The 14,030-nt window shown below is 35.2% G+C and overlaps 1 protein-coding gene across 1 annotated transcript in view; it reads right to left on the reverse strand.

The window, feature by feature from the left end:
• Window positions 1-424: 424 nt before the first annotated feature.
• The window catches only part of tmtc1 (transmembrane O-mannosyltransferase targeting cadherins 1), a 39,179-nt gene continuing 25,573 nt past the window's right edge, over window positions 425-14,030 (reverse strand). The window contains exons 9-20 of the mRNA XM_058773466.1: window positions 12,716-12,837; window positions 9,570-9,737; window positions 8,925-9,038; window positions 8,613-8,756; window positions 7,271-7,379; window positions 7,031-7,133; window positions 6,492-6,627; window positions 6,261-6,405; window positions 5,017-5,154; window positions 4,534-4,656; window positions 2,691-2,768; window positions 425-1,530 (exon numbers count right to left, since the gene is read on the reverse strand). Of these exons, the coding sequence (XP_058629449.1) occupies window positions 1,408-1,530; window positions 2,691-2,768; window positions 4,534-4,656; window positions 5,017-5,154; window positions 6,261-6,405; window positions 6,492-6,627; window positions 7,031-7,133; window positions 7,271-7,379; window positions 8,613-8,756; window positions 8,925-9,038; window positions 9,570-9,737; window positions 12,716-12,837 (1,503 nt within the window). The 3' untranslated portion in view covers window positions 425-1,407. The remainder of the gene's footprint in view (window positions 1,531-2,690; window positions 2,769-4,533; window positions 4,657-5,016; window positions 5,155-6,260; window positions 6,406-6,491; window positions 6,628-7,030; window positions 7,134-7,270; window positions 7,380-8,612; window positions 8,757-8,924; window positions 9,039-9,569; window positions 9,738-12,715; window positions 12,838-14,030) is intronic.

Below are 14,030 nucleotides of genomic sequence, written 5' to 3' on the forward strand. Positions count from 1 at the left end.
GTCTTTTTTACATTCTCACTTTTTTTGTGTGTATTCTCAATAAACATGGGGTTTCAGAGCACTATTAAAAGCAATATTTACACTTGTAACATGTTTAAATATGCAAAAGCTGTTTGTCTTGTTCAAGATCATTCAGGATTCTCCCATGCACCAATGTCTGAGATTAAAAATATTATTAGGTTAGATGAAATCAAATGTGAATAATATTAATATTGACTGTGTTACTAAATCCGTTTGTATATCAGATCTGTGTGTATTTTAATGATTTTAAAACAGTGGGATGTATGCCAAATTACAGAACAATGCATTTCTGTGTATGAGTACATTAACACCTAGCCAGCTATTTTGACAAAAATTGATTGCATACATAATTGCCCAGACAGAGCAATATTAACATCTCCAAACACAACAACACATTCACTGGTATTGGATAATATTTATTAAATAATCATACATTACTTCACATTGGTTTCTGCTATGACATTTTTAGCACAGCTGCTGCTTCTGCCGAATTCAAGAAATGTTCTTGATAACAGTTCCTATGGCAACGAAATGTAAGTGCAAAGATTACGGGGTAATCAAGAGTACTGCATGACAAAAATTCCGGCCACCGAAAATGACTAAAATCCACTTAATGACCTAGTTCAAGAATACGTCATTAGGTATGATATTCGTAATTCCAATTTAAAGAGACTTCAGTATTATAGCTTATGAGGATAAAAATGATATGTAATTCACTGCACAGGTCAATATGCCTTTAGTCCAAGATACATTCCACAATATTGATGCATGTACAAGATAAAAGATCAAATTAAAGCACATGATGAACGACTGTCCTTTTTTCCTTCATTTAAAAATCATTATGTGGAAAAAAACTACAAATACAAGCAGACCACCCACAACTGATCAGCCGTGTTCATGGAACACAGTAGACAGCTAGTCATATTTGATAACTCGCAGCATTTGTCTGAAATGCTTTCTGAGGTTTTGCAATCAGTGAAGCGGAACGGCCCCGAAAAAAAAAAATCCCTCTCAAGAGATGGTGCCTCTGCTCCGATTCAAACAAGACCAACAAATGCTCAATTTGTGCTGGTCTGAGTCCTTAGGACGACATGTGGGGAAAAAATGATGAGAAATATGTTGCTGTGAGATACTGCAGTGATGTGTTGAGGTCAATGGTATCTGAGTGGTCCAGCCCTGGATGTAGAGGCTAAAAAATTCTGTCTTTTGGATTAGTTCAATCCGAGAGGCTCTCTGTAAACTCTGGAGGGGAAGGAAGCGGTCATTAATCATCTCCTGAGTCCAAACCGTAGTTTGCATGTCTTAGTTCGCCCCCTCTCTTCACCCTTCTGTCCATCGGTCGCTTGTCCTTCATCATTTGGCTGATAGTTCAGGTCACGTTTTTCTCTAGGCCCCTTGGAGTTTTTTCTCTAGCCTGTCCAACTTGGCTAGGTTTTCCTTCAGCAGTTTGGAGCCGGGTGAGAGGAGAAGAGCTCTTTGGTAGTACATTCGTGCTGCTGCATAGTCTCCCTTAAAAAAAAAAAAAAATGGAATAGTGCACAACAGTTCAGGTTACAATGGCGTGAGGAAATGTCCAGGTTACATTTCATCTAATCAAAAGGAATAAATAAGAATTTATATATGCATAGTGAGAGTTTTGATCATACTTTACAATAAGGATTCCATTTGTTAACCCAAGTTACCATGAATATACTTCTAAAGAATTCATTAGTCTTAGTTAATGATAATTACAACATTTACTATTACACTAGTAAAATCAAAAGTTGTTCATATTATTTAATGGACCTGCGCTAACAATGATTAGGAAAGTATTAGGAAAGATTACAAATGTTTTGCTCATTGTTACTTCATGTTAGTTAATGCATTAACCAACTAATAGGAAGTGTCAAAATTGAAATCACCGTAATTTATAAACAATTATGCATATTCCCTCCAAATTCTCAATATTAAAAATCTCTCATTATTTTTGTAACGCAGTAATAAAAGACGATTTTCTTTTGTAAATTTAGAATCATTTTGATTTTTTTAACAAAATGTGACTAAATTATTAATATTTTAGCATTATTTTTATGCTTTAAATTATAAATGTGTGAAATAATTTATAATTTATGCATTTAAATAAAATATAAATGTATGCTCAATTATAATTAAGATACAAATTATTTTATGAAATTTTTAATTCAAGATTATGTATCTGATGTATCTGAGAGAGTAGTGATTCAATTTATTTTTATATATATATATATATATATATATATATATATATATATATATATATATATATATATATATATATATATATATATATATATATATATATATAAAAATACATTATTATATTTATGTATATCATTACATATCATTATGTCTTACAAGCTACTGAGAACACATTATCACAAAAATAAATGTCACAATTATTTACGGTCCTATATATATATATATATATATATATATTTTTTTTTTTTTTTTTAATAATGCATCGTTGTGTTTTCCTTCACATTATAGTAATAGGAATTTGTTTACAAGCTACTGAGAATATATTATCTTAAAAAAAAATATCACAGTTATTTATGGTCCTAACCAAAGGCTTCAATTGCTGAATGCAAACTATTTCTTTATTTATGCAAAATAAAGTTTTTTTATCACACCTCAAAATTCAGCCCTCATACCTTGATATGCTGAATGCCACCCATATTCATCCAGGCTTGTGATTGGTCAGGTTTGAGCTCAACAGCAAGCTTGTAGCTCTAAAAACATTAGATCAAGACATGACATTTTATATACAGGATATGTAGCCAATTATTATTTCAACAGCAGTAAACCACCAGCGAGATTCAACCTTTTACAACAGTTTTGGCCTGTGTAAGAAACACGATCCATTCAATATTAAAAAAAAGCACTGGAGGCGCATTTAACAGTCTGGCTCTACCGCAGATGCAGTGTTGAAATACCGCAAAAAGCCTTTTTGTTCAGGGCTTTATAACAGAGCTTTGAACTGGATAGCAGAATTATGTAAACCTGAGACCAGCCTGTTCTCGTCTGTCCTTTTGTGGTCTAAATAAAAGTAGAACCACAGGCCAGATATTAGTGGGAGACCTGGAATCAATCCTCATTCCAGGATTGAAGAATGCAACCAAAACAGTCTCGTATTAACCAGTATTCCTGCTGAAGAAACAGTCCTCAAAGACAAAGCTTCCAGCGCGAGATGAAGTCTGGACTGTTTATTTTTGGACAAGAAATGAGGTGGGTGATGTTCCTTTGACAGTATCAGGGCACCGGCAAGGAACAGTGTGAAGGTGAGAGGAGCAGCAAGCAGCAGAGACCTCAATTATCCAACAATTAGTCTCATGACTATCAGCCAAACTGATCCATATTCCAGCTTATTCTCTATTGATATTTAAACAGGAAGGGGCCTGACTGACATGTCAAACAACCAATTAGCCTTTTGTGTTTATTTTAATGGATATAAAACCTGAAACCAAATTGATATACATTCATTGATACTTGACAAGTACGTATTTGCTCTGAAAAGGCTTCAAAGGTACATTTTCATTCAAAGGAACAATTCCACTGTAGCCAAATATTCAATTCAAAATGTTTAATTCAGTAAAAAAAAAAAAAAAAAAAAAAATCTAGTTAAAGATAATCAATACATAACAAATATCTAAGATTTGTCTTTGAGCACACAAAAATATGTAAATTAATTTTAATCCAAGAAAGGAAAGCATGCTCATCATGCAATAAATAATCTAACAGTGTTTTCTGTATGAACTGCATTTCTCAAAATCAAATTATTTTAAATGTATTGAAAATGCAGTCCAATACATTTTTTGCTTTAAAAAGAAAATACACACACATGATTGAGGATACAATTTCACTAAAAGGAGTCAAATTATTGTATATACACACACAATACAATTTTTACAATTGTGCTTTAGATATTCATTTTGATATATTACATAATTTTTAAATATTGAATATTCACTTTTATTTAAATAATTAAAATATAATTATTATATTATAATTTATTATTCATATTGGTATATTTAAATCATGTTTCATTATTTTCTTCCTTCACATTACATTTATAGGATTTTTTTTTTTTATACAAGCTATTGAAAATATATTGTCATTAAAATATTATTTACAGTCCTAAATTAAGGCTTTATTTTCTTTATGGGAATATTTCTTTCTGAAAAATACTATGCTTTTCATAGAAGTTAAAAAGTAAATCAATCGATTCGGAAAAACAAAAAAAATAAGCCTCAAATCTTATGCTTCTCAGAGGACTGATGAAAACCTGTATATCTTTACTCTTGGATTTTGTATAAATCCAGACAATCAAATTAGAGCCTTCCATTTGGGTAAAGCTCTTGCAATTTTTGTGTGCGATATGCATCAATCAGTCTGTGAACTGTCTATAGGCAAGCTAAGATGTAGTAAACAAGAATGTGAAGAAAGGGAATATTAGAAGAGCTCTTCGCTCACACTGACAGCTGCAGGTGAAGTTACCTGGAAGGCTCGATCAAGCTCGTTCATCTCTCTGAGCTGGTTGCCCATTGAGAAGTGCAGCTCTGCCCTCACCGCAGAGTCTGACGGCTCCTGCTGCAGTGCTGTCTTCAATGCATCCAACGCCTGAAACACACACACACACACACTCATTAATCTGAACTTCTTTTTCCTGAGTTTCTTTGTCTCTCAGGAGGCATAGAGATTTCTCTTCGAGTCAGAGAACCGATAAACTGAGTAATAAAGTAATGAGTAAAGGCATGAGTAATAAAAAGTCTAAGACGCCTCACTGAGATTCAATAAAATGTTCTTTGAACTGACAAATGCAGTGGCGAAATTGGACCTGGGTAAAATTAAGATTCGGGATGAATTGATTCACAGCAACAAATGAGATGAAAAAACCTTGTGTTTGTGTTTTCCGTTTTAGTATGGTGTAATAAAAGAGAGTGCGCATGAATTGAAGCACACAAAGACATATACACGCACCTCAGTGTGGTTGCCTTGTTTGCTGTAGATGGCAGACAACAAGCGGTAACATTCAATGCAGTTGCTGGTCTTTGAAATGATGCCCAGGGTCATTTTCTCTGCCTCTGCAGAGCGACCTGCCATGGCTAAAACCTGCGCCTGTGGAGACAACGAGATGGGAAGAGACAAAACGAGTTAAAAAAAAGGAAAGAGGGAATGAAAGAGCAACCAGAAAGGAACCTGAGAGGTCCTGGCCTCTGTTTCGTAAGGCGGTGATGTGAATCACAGTGAAGGGTCTGTGGAGACTCAATTAAGCTGACATTCTGCGCTTTGAAACACTCCAAGCAACACGTTTTCAAAGACCAATGCCAATGCTGACAATTAAGGGGATAGTTCACCCAAAAATGTAAAATTGCTGTTGATTTACTCACCCTCAGGCCATGTAGTTTTTTTTTTGTCAGTAGAACAGTAAAGAAGATTTTTTTGGCTGAAATCGTGGTCCTTGGTGATTTATAAAAAGAAAGTCAGAAGCTGCATATTTTCTTTTTTTTTTTTAAATGATCAATTTTTTATTGTATTTAAAATATAAACAAAATAACATAATTGGAACAAGCAATTAAGGAAGAAGGAATAACAGACATATTGCAGTCGGACAGGAAAGAAAAAGAAAAATTAATAAGCAAAAAAAAAAAGGGTTACATTATATGATCATCACTGGAAGAAAAATATTGCCAGTCATCAATAGTCCCAAGTTTTGGCCTTATTATGAATCCAACATATTTTTGCACACAAACCAGTTCTGTATTATTGTCTTCTTCGCAGCCGTAAAAAAAAAAAAAGTGAACAACATTCTCTTTTGTATTAAAATTCTGAACCATTTGCCTGAGGCTTTGGATTAATGATGTTCTAAATAATGTTCAGCTTCTTCACAGACTGATTGTTACATTCATGAGACCTCAATATATCGCTAAGAGCCTTAGGTATTAATTTTGTGTTCCTTGATATGCTTTTTTTATAATTCTCAAAAACGGGCAGCTGCTGACTTGCATTTTCAGAATCACCAAAGACCACAGTTTAAGATAAAAAGCTGTTCTACTCAAGAAAAAAAGTGTCACCTACATCTTGGATGGCCTGAGTGTGAGTAACTTAACAGTAAATTTCATTTTTGAGTCAATTATCCCTTTAAAACAATATCAAACCTAATAACCCGAGAAAGGAAATGGTGGTATATTTTTTTTTATGCTAAAAAAAGTGACTAATCTCACCAGGGCAAGCCAGATATCAGTGCTGTCGGGCTGAAGTGTGGACGCCTCTCTGTAAACCTCCAGTGCCTCCTCGTATCTACCGGTGTTGTAGTATAAAGCCCCAAGAGGGGTCAGGATATCCACTTTACGAACCACTTGCAGGGCCCTGTGAGACACACACCCACCTGTGATTTAGCTGTGCAAGCTGGATACACAGTTTAGACTATTCGGTTTCATTTGATCTCATCTTACTTTTTGTACCATAGCTCCGCCTCTTTATTGTCATTGGACGAGCGAAGAAGGCGACCCAGGTTCACCATGGCAACATAGTGAGATGGCTTGAGACGTACCGCTTCCTGGTAATGAGAGGCTGCACGATCCCCATGACCTAAAACGGAGACAGTCAGGTAATATGTAGGCTGTAAAATATGTGGTTGATATGAAGCATGCAACATAACACATGTGCAGGGCCCTATGATAACGGAATCGCGGAATCCAGTCATAAGAACGGAATTTACTGTATAAAGCGGAATGTCATGGAATTTGCCAAATTTTGGGATGGATAAATTAAGAGTAGGTCAGTACGCTTCAATCAAGATGCGATATGGACTAGCGTCTGTGAATATTAAGCAGCAAAATACTATTTAAATATGAATCTTGCATGTTGAATGAATGGCGCAGACGCGCGGTTTCGTTTACTACACATACACATACTGAAGCGCGTGAGGCTTGCTGTGTTTTCAGCCTCTCCATTAGTTGATCTAATTGAAAGAGTTGTAGATGTTTCTTACCCGTGTCCACCAGGAACACGCCGTAGTTGTTATGGAGGTCAGAACTGTCAGGGCAATTCTCAATACCCTTGGTATAAATTTCATTTGCTTCTTTTGAATGTCCCTACACAAAAATGAGGGAAAAAATAAGTATATAAAATGTGGCCTTTATTAGGTATTGCAAAAAAAAAAACAGACCAAAAAGATCATTTTGTATGTGTATGATTTACTAAAACGGGCACAAATGACAGAGAGCAAGACCTGGTCAGCATATAGAGAGGCCAGGCTGGAGTACGCGTCAGCAAAATGGGGACCGAAACGAATCGATTCCTTCAACATCCTCTCTGCCTCTTCCTCCTTCCCCTGAGACCTGCAAAACAATATCACCATCATCCTCTTCCTCATACATACAGACACAGTGGCTGTGTCCGAAACTGAAGGCAGCAGCACAAAAAACATGAAATTACTTCTGTAAACCACAACATCAAACGCTATTTTTATACTTTCCAGCATTCGGATGTACCTGGGTGCGTTCCAACCTTGGCATACGGCACACAAAAGCAGCATTCTCAGATTTCGGACACAAGTAATATTGCAATAGCGTTTGTGTGTTTACTTCAAAAGGTTACCAATTTGTGTGTTTACTTCAGAAGGCTACCAATTTATGTATTTACCTCAGAAGGTTACAATTATGTGTATTTACTGCCGATGGTAATTTGTGTATTTACTTCAGATGGTAATTTGTGTAGTTACTTCAGAAGGCTACCAATTTGTGTATTTATTTCAGAAGTTTGTGTATTTTATGGAAGCTTGTAAAAGGTAATTGCATGTTCTCATCTCACAATTCTTACCTTTTTTCTTACAATTACAAGTTTACGTCTCACAATTCTGACTTTATAAGCAATTGCGAGTTATAAAGTCAGAATTGTGAGATGTAAACTTGCAATTGTAAGAAAATAGTATTTTTTTCCTCAGAATTGGACTTTATATCTCACAATTTTGAGTTTATATCTCACAATTTTGAGTTTATATCTCACAATTCTGACAAAAGAAGTCAGAATTGCAAGATATAACAGAATAAAAGTCAGAATTGCGAGAGAAAAAGTCAAAATTACCTTTTTTTTTTTTTTTTACGGGCTTCCATAATTCAGAAGGTTACCAATTAGTCTTTACTTCAGAAGGTTACCAGTTTGTGTATTTTATGGAAGCTTGTTTCATCTCACAATTCTTACCTTTTTTCGCACAATTACAAGTCTCACGATTCTGATGTTTTTCTCAGAATTGTGAGTTCATATCACACAGTTCTGACTTTATACCAAGCAATTGCGAGTTATAAAGTCAGAATTGTGAGATATAAACTTGCAATTGTAAGAAAATTGTCTTTTTTCCCTCAGAATTGGACTTTATAACTCACAATTTTGAGTTTATATCTCACAATTCTGACAAAAGTAGTCAGAATTGCGAGTTTATCTCCCGCATACATAATTTGCTGAGAAAAAAGTCAGAATTGCGAGATAAAAGGTCATAATTACCTTTATATTACCTTTTACTTCAGAAGGTCACCAGTTTGTTACTTCAGAAGGTAAGGAATTTATGTATTTACTTTAGAAGGTTGCCCAGGTTAAAGAGAGCTCTGTTGTGTTGAGGGTTAATATCCAGCGCTCTCCTGTAATATACTTCAGCCTCCTCTGCCTGGTGAGTCAGGGTGCCCAGATTATTCAGAGCACTGGCATGTCGAGGGTACAGTCTATACAAAAACACAGAGGCAATTAAGGGATTTACATAATCAAATGAAAGCACTGATTCTTAACCAAAAGTATGAAGGAAACTGGGGTATTAAGGTGTATTTTGGTTCCATCAGCAGACAAAACCATTGAGTGTCAAATTATTTCCATGCTCACATAAACACGCTTACCTGAGGGCTGTTTTATAATGGTAAATGGCTTCTTGGTTTCGTCCCCTGTCCTTCAGGAAGTTGGCATAGTTGTAATGAACTTTAGCATTGTGAGGTAAAGTCTGAATGCCAGACCTGACGGAGGAGGAAGAAAACAGATCAGGACCCAGATGGCACAGAGAAAGAAAAAGCATAACAAATTTGAAAGGATAAAAATCCAAAGAATGCAAAACTTCATGTTAAATTACATTAAAAACGTAAAAAATAAGCAGGGTTATCAAAGTTACTAAAGCTAAAACTACAAACTTTTTTGTTGCAACATTTCTTATTGTCATTAGTTTAACTTGATATACTAATTATGTACTAATTAAAATTAAAGTGAAATAAAAAATAATAAAATGTATAGACATAAAAAAAAAAAATAATAATAATAATACAAATGACAAAACACTGCAAAATTACAAAAACTTAAACTAAAATTTAAATGAAAACAAACAAATTATATATATATATATATAAAAAAATAGAAATACATGCAAAACTTAATAAATTGCATATTTTCACTAAAAATTACTACAATAACCAGGGTGATTATAGTTCATTTAAACTGGTTTATTCTGGATCTCACAGCAGGAAGTGAATATGAACATTCACACTCCCACACACCTGAACAGGGCTTCTCTGGAGAGCCAGATCTCATTCTGTTGGACAGTCTTCCAGGAGAAGAGGAGGAGGACAACCAGCATGGACACAGTTAGTGCGGCTGCTCCCCACCGACTGACCACTGAATACAGTCTGTTCAGCCCGTGCACCACCAGAACACAGTAACCCATACTGGATAAACACAAAGAGAGTGTTGTTATGGAAAAATCTTTTGTAATGTGAGCAACACTGCGTAGATGGACGAATTAGAGCAGTTTTGGAACAGACCTTTGTGTATAATCTACAGGTAATGTACTGTAAAGTGTACTGTGGGTGGAAAATGGCATATTTTAAACCATGATGCTAATGCAGTTCAGCATTTAATGTTCTCTCATGTATTTAATGTTATTTCAGACAGATGGAGACAGCTAACTCTCATGAAAATAGCAATAATATACCCTTTATAAATATTATTTCTTTGTAAGACTAAGTATTCAAAATGACTCACGTTAAAAATCATACAACTCATGTGAAAGTATCTACAATATCATTCATAAGTGTAGCATGACTGCTGAATGACAAAACATGCAATGACATGACAAAACATGCAATTAGTAAAACTAAAAGGTAAAGGGTAGAACTGATTTTTTACCATAAAAAAAAAAAATTACAATTACATGAATTATAATGAATTAGTAAGTAAATATTCAAAATAACAGAAGAAATGTAAAAGTTTAAGAATCAGATTATACAAAACATAAATACTAAATATATTACAGGATAAAAAAATATTGTATAAATATCAGAAATTATTGTATAAATTATGATTTTTGTTTAGTTTTATTATTTTATTTTATATATTTTTTTATTGTATTTTATTTTATTTTATATTATTTATTTTATGCAGTGTGGATTGACTATTATTATCAAACACTAAATATTGTGCTAATTATTGTAACCCTGGTATGATCCACCAGGTAAGCATCAAGGCAAAAGCATTTAAAATTGCAAACACAAACACACAAAAATCAGACACATCTGTGAATTATATGTTGACTTGAATGCATATTTGAAGGTAATCATGAGAAGGAAAAAACGCCCTTCAATCCTTTAGCCACAGGAAAGGGGCTGATCCGATTCCACATCTCACACTGTTTATTTTCAGACAACAGCATCACTGTTGACACGGTCAAAAACAGCTCAAGTCAAACACAATTACATGAATCCTCCAGACAGAGAATATTACTTACTAGTGTTGAAAAAGAATGTTGAAGGAAAAAATTAGTTATATCCAATAGCATATTCCCTGGGAATATCTGTTTCATGTTTTTTTGTTGTTACTTATTCAGGGTTTCTGGGGCTTAATTTGGATTCAATATCCTTCCATTCTCATTTTCTTTCTTTGTCTCTCTGCTTTGCTTCACAGAAAGCGACACCTCCCTTTCCCCGTCAACACCCACTCCTCAAAAACAGAACATATGAGGACTCCTGCAGCTTCACACACACACTTTCACTGCTTCCCACACACTCACACACACTTCTGAAACATGTGGTACATTCACAGTTCAAATTAATTTGTCTAGTAATTCTGTTGTGAGGACACATCACTTGAACAAGGGTTTTACTGAAGAAAATGTAAGTGTGCTTTTCTTTGCAAAACGTGCATCCACAATGCTAAAGTGTTATTTTTGGTTGCTAAAATATGCAGTATTGCAATGCTCTATGATATTTTGATCTCTAGATATGGTTCAGATTCTTCCTTCTACATAAGTCTGTAAGATTGCTTTGCATATTTTACAATAATAGTCTCAAAGCAAGCATAAAATGAACATTCAGGACAAATACAGGACAAATTTTAATACTTGGCTAGGTAAACTAATTAAAATAAGTTTAATACTTAGAGTATTTATTTTGCAAGAAGAAAAACATTTTATAAAGAAATGAATTATTATTTTTTGCAATGTAACAATTTCCAAAGCCATGTTCCCTCCCAGTTCTCAATACTGTAAGGCATTACATCACTTGCTCACTAAAGGATCCTCTGCAGTGAATGGGTGCCGTCAGAATGAGAGTCCAAACAGCTGATAAAAACACCATGGTAATCCACAAGAAATTCACATGACTCCAGTTCATCAGTTAATGTCTTGTGAAGTGAAAAGCTGCTTGTTTGTTATATATAATCATCAATAAGATGTTTTTAACTTCAAACTGTTGCTTCTGGCTAAAATATGACTACTCCATTCATAATATTGCTTTCTCCAGTGAAATATTGTCTTGTCTGAATCAGGAGAGAAATACGCAGATAAAGCACTGTTTACAAGTGAAAACAGTTCTAAACAGTTCTAACAGTTTTAATATGAGAGGACAACAGGATATATATTTTGGCCAGAATCAACAGTTTAAAGTTAAAATGTCTTAATTACTGCACAGACACAACTAAAGTGAATCAGAGCTTGAGAGCAACTCACATTCCTTTCATAGCTTTTCACTGATGTATGTGTGGCTGCATGTGTGTAGAAATGGTTTGGCCACTGAACCGCAGTGCCGCCCTCACGTGTCTGACTACGATTGATTGTTAGCACTAACAAAGACCGTGCTACTAATATTTACCCAGCATGCATAGAAATGTACCGCCTAAACACCAAGATAAGTGCCCATCTGATCCTAACACAGGCCATTAAATTCACTGAGCACAAACCGCTCATTACTCATAACTAAGTGTATTCAGGGATGTAATGCTGTGTGTACTTGTATTTATGTGTGTGTATGTGGGCGTTTGTCAGGTCACCGCTACTCTGAGCTAATAAGATCATTTTTGAACAGCCTCTATTAAATGCCTCGCCTCATTGTTCAAATTTCTGTTTAATCTCGACAGTTTAGATAAATACAAACACACACACACACACACACACACACACACACACACACACACACACACATTTATAACAGATCAGTGGTGCATTATGGGAAGCAGGGCTCAAGACAGATTATGTACTGTTATCAGTGGTGTGTGATCCCCACAGCAGGATGAAGGAGAACGAGGGAGAGAAAAATTTGTAATGCTTTAGAAAAAAAGTCATATGAAGAGCAAGGAATGTTTTCAAAAAGGACATTTTCTCAGGCCGTCGCAATATATTTTTACAGGCACATCTGCACACACACACACAAACCTGGGCATGTAGAGAACTCTTTCCGCCACCACAAATCCCACGCGGAAGAACAGATTACTGGCTGGGATGAAGGGAAAGACCAGGAACAGCACGCCCACCAACACCTCCTTTCCTTTCATCTTCTACACAAAGAGAGACGAAGCAAAAGTGAGACAGATAGAGAGAGAAACCAGAGGCTGTTTGCTGTTAGAGAAACCAAAAGTTTTCAACATTTCCTGCAGCCACACTGTTATTTTGTTGCTAGAGCATTGTTTTTGTATGGTGGCCAAGAAAGGTCAACCTGGTACAACTAAACAAAACAAGTGCAAATACAAAAAACTCCAGCAATTTAAGAAAACATCTTCATCAGTTTGACAATATGTGATGCAAATATACCCCAACAAGTTGTGAAAGCAAGTTAGCCAGCTTACATAACTCTTCACAGTTAATGGTGTATTTCATCAGATTATTTATGCTAATAATACCCAAAAGACTAAGAAATTATCGACCAACAAAAATGATAAAAAACACCTTTCAGGTCATTGACAACACTATTGACGAGTAGACACTGAACAATAAGCATATCCCAGCCAGATTCGTAACTTGTTGGGGTCCCCGTGAAACACTTCCGTTGTGGTCTGTGCTATTTGCAGCATGTTTATGTATTTGGTTGTTGTGAGGATTTGTAGTGTGTTTGCATTATGAGAACTTGCAGCACATTTCTATATTTGGTTGCATTGTGAGTATCTGCAGCATATTTCTGTATGTAGTTGTTGTGAGTATCGGCAGCGCGTTTCTGTATGTAGTTGTTGTGAGTATCTGCAGCGTGTTTTTGTATTTGGTTGTTGTGAGTATCTGCAGTGCGTTTCCGTATTTAGTTGTTGTGAGTATCTGCAGCGCCTTTCTGTATTTAGTTGTTGTGAGTATCTGCAGCGTGTTTCTGTATTTAGTTGTTGTGAGTATCTGCAGCGCGTTTCCGTATTTAGTTGTTGTGAGTATCTGCAGCATGTTTCTGTATTTGGTTGCATTGTGAGTATCTGCAGCGCATTTCTGTATTTGTTGTTGTGAGTATTTGCAGCTCTATTCTCTATTTGGTTGTGAGTATTTTCAACACGTTTCTGTATTTGGTTGCATTGTGAGTATCTGCAGCACGTTTCTGTATTCGGTTGTTGTGAGTATCTGCAGCACATTTCTGTATTTGTTGTGAGTATCTGCAGCGCTTTGTGTAATTTGTTGTGAGTATTTGCAGCGCTATTCTCTATTTGGTTGTTGTGAGTATTTTCAACACGTTTCTGTATTTAGTTGCATTGTGAGTATCTGCAGCGCCTTTCTGTAT

Source organism: Onychostoma macrolepis, chromosome 04 (genome assembly GCF_012432095.1).
Source record: "Onychostoma macrolepis isolate SWU-2019 chromosome 04, ASM1243209v1, whole genome shotgun sequence".
Taxonomy (NCBI): Eukaryota; Metazoa; Chordata; class Actinopteri; order Cypriniformes; family Cyprinidae; genus Onychostoma; species Onychostoma macrolepis.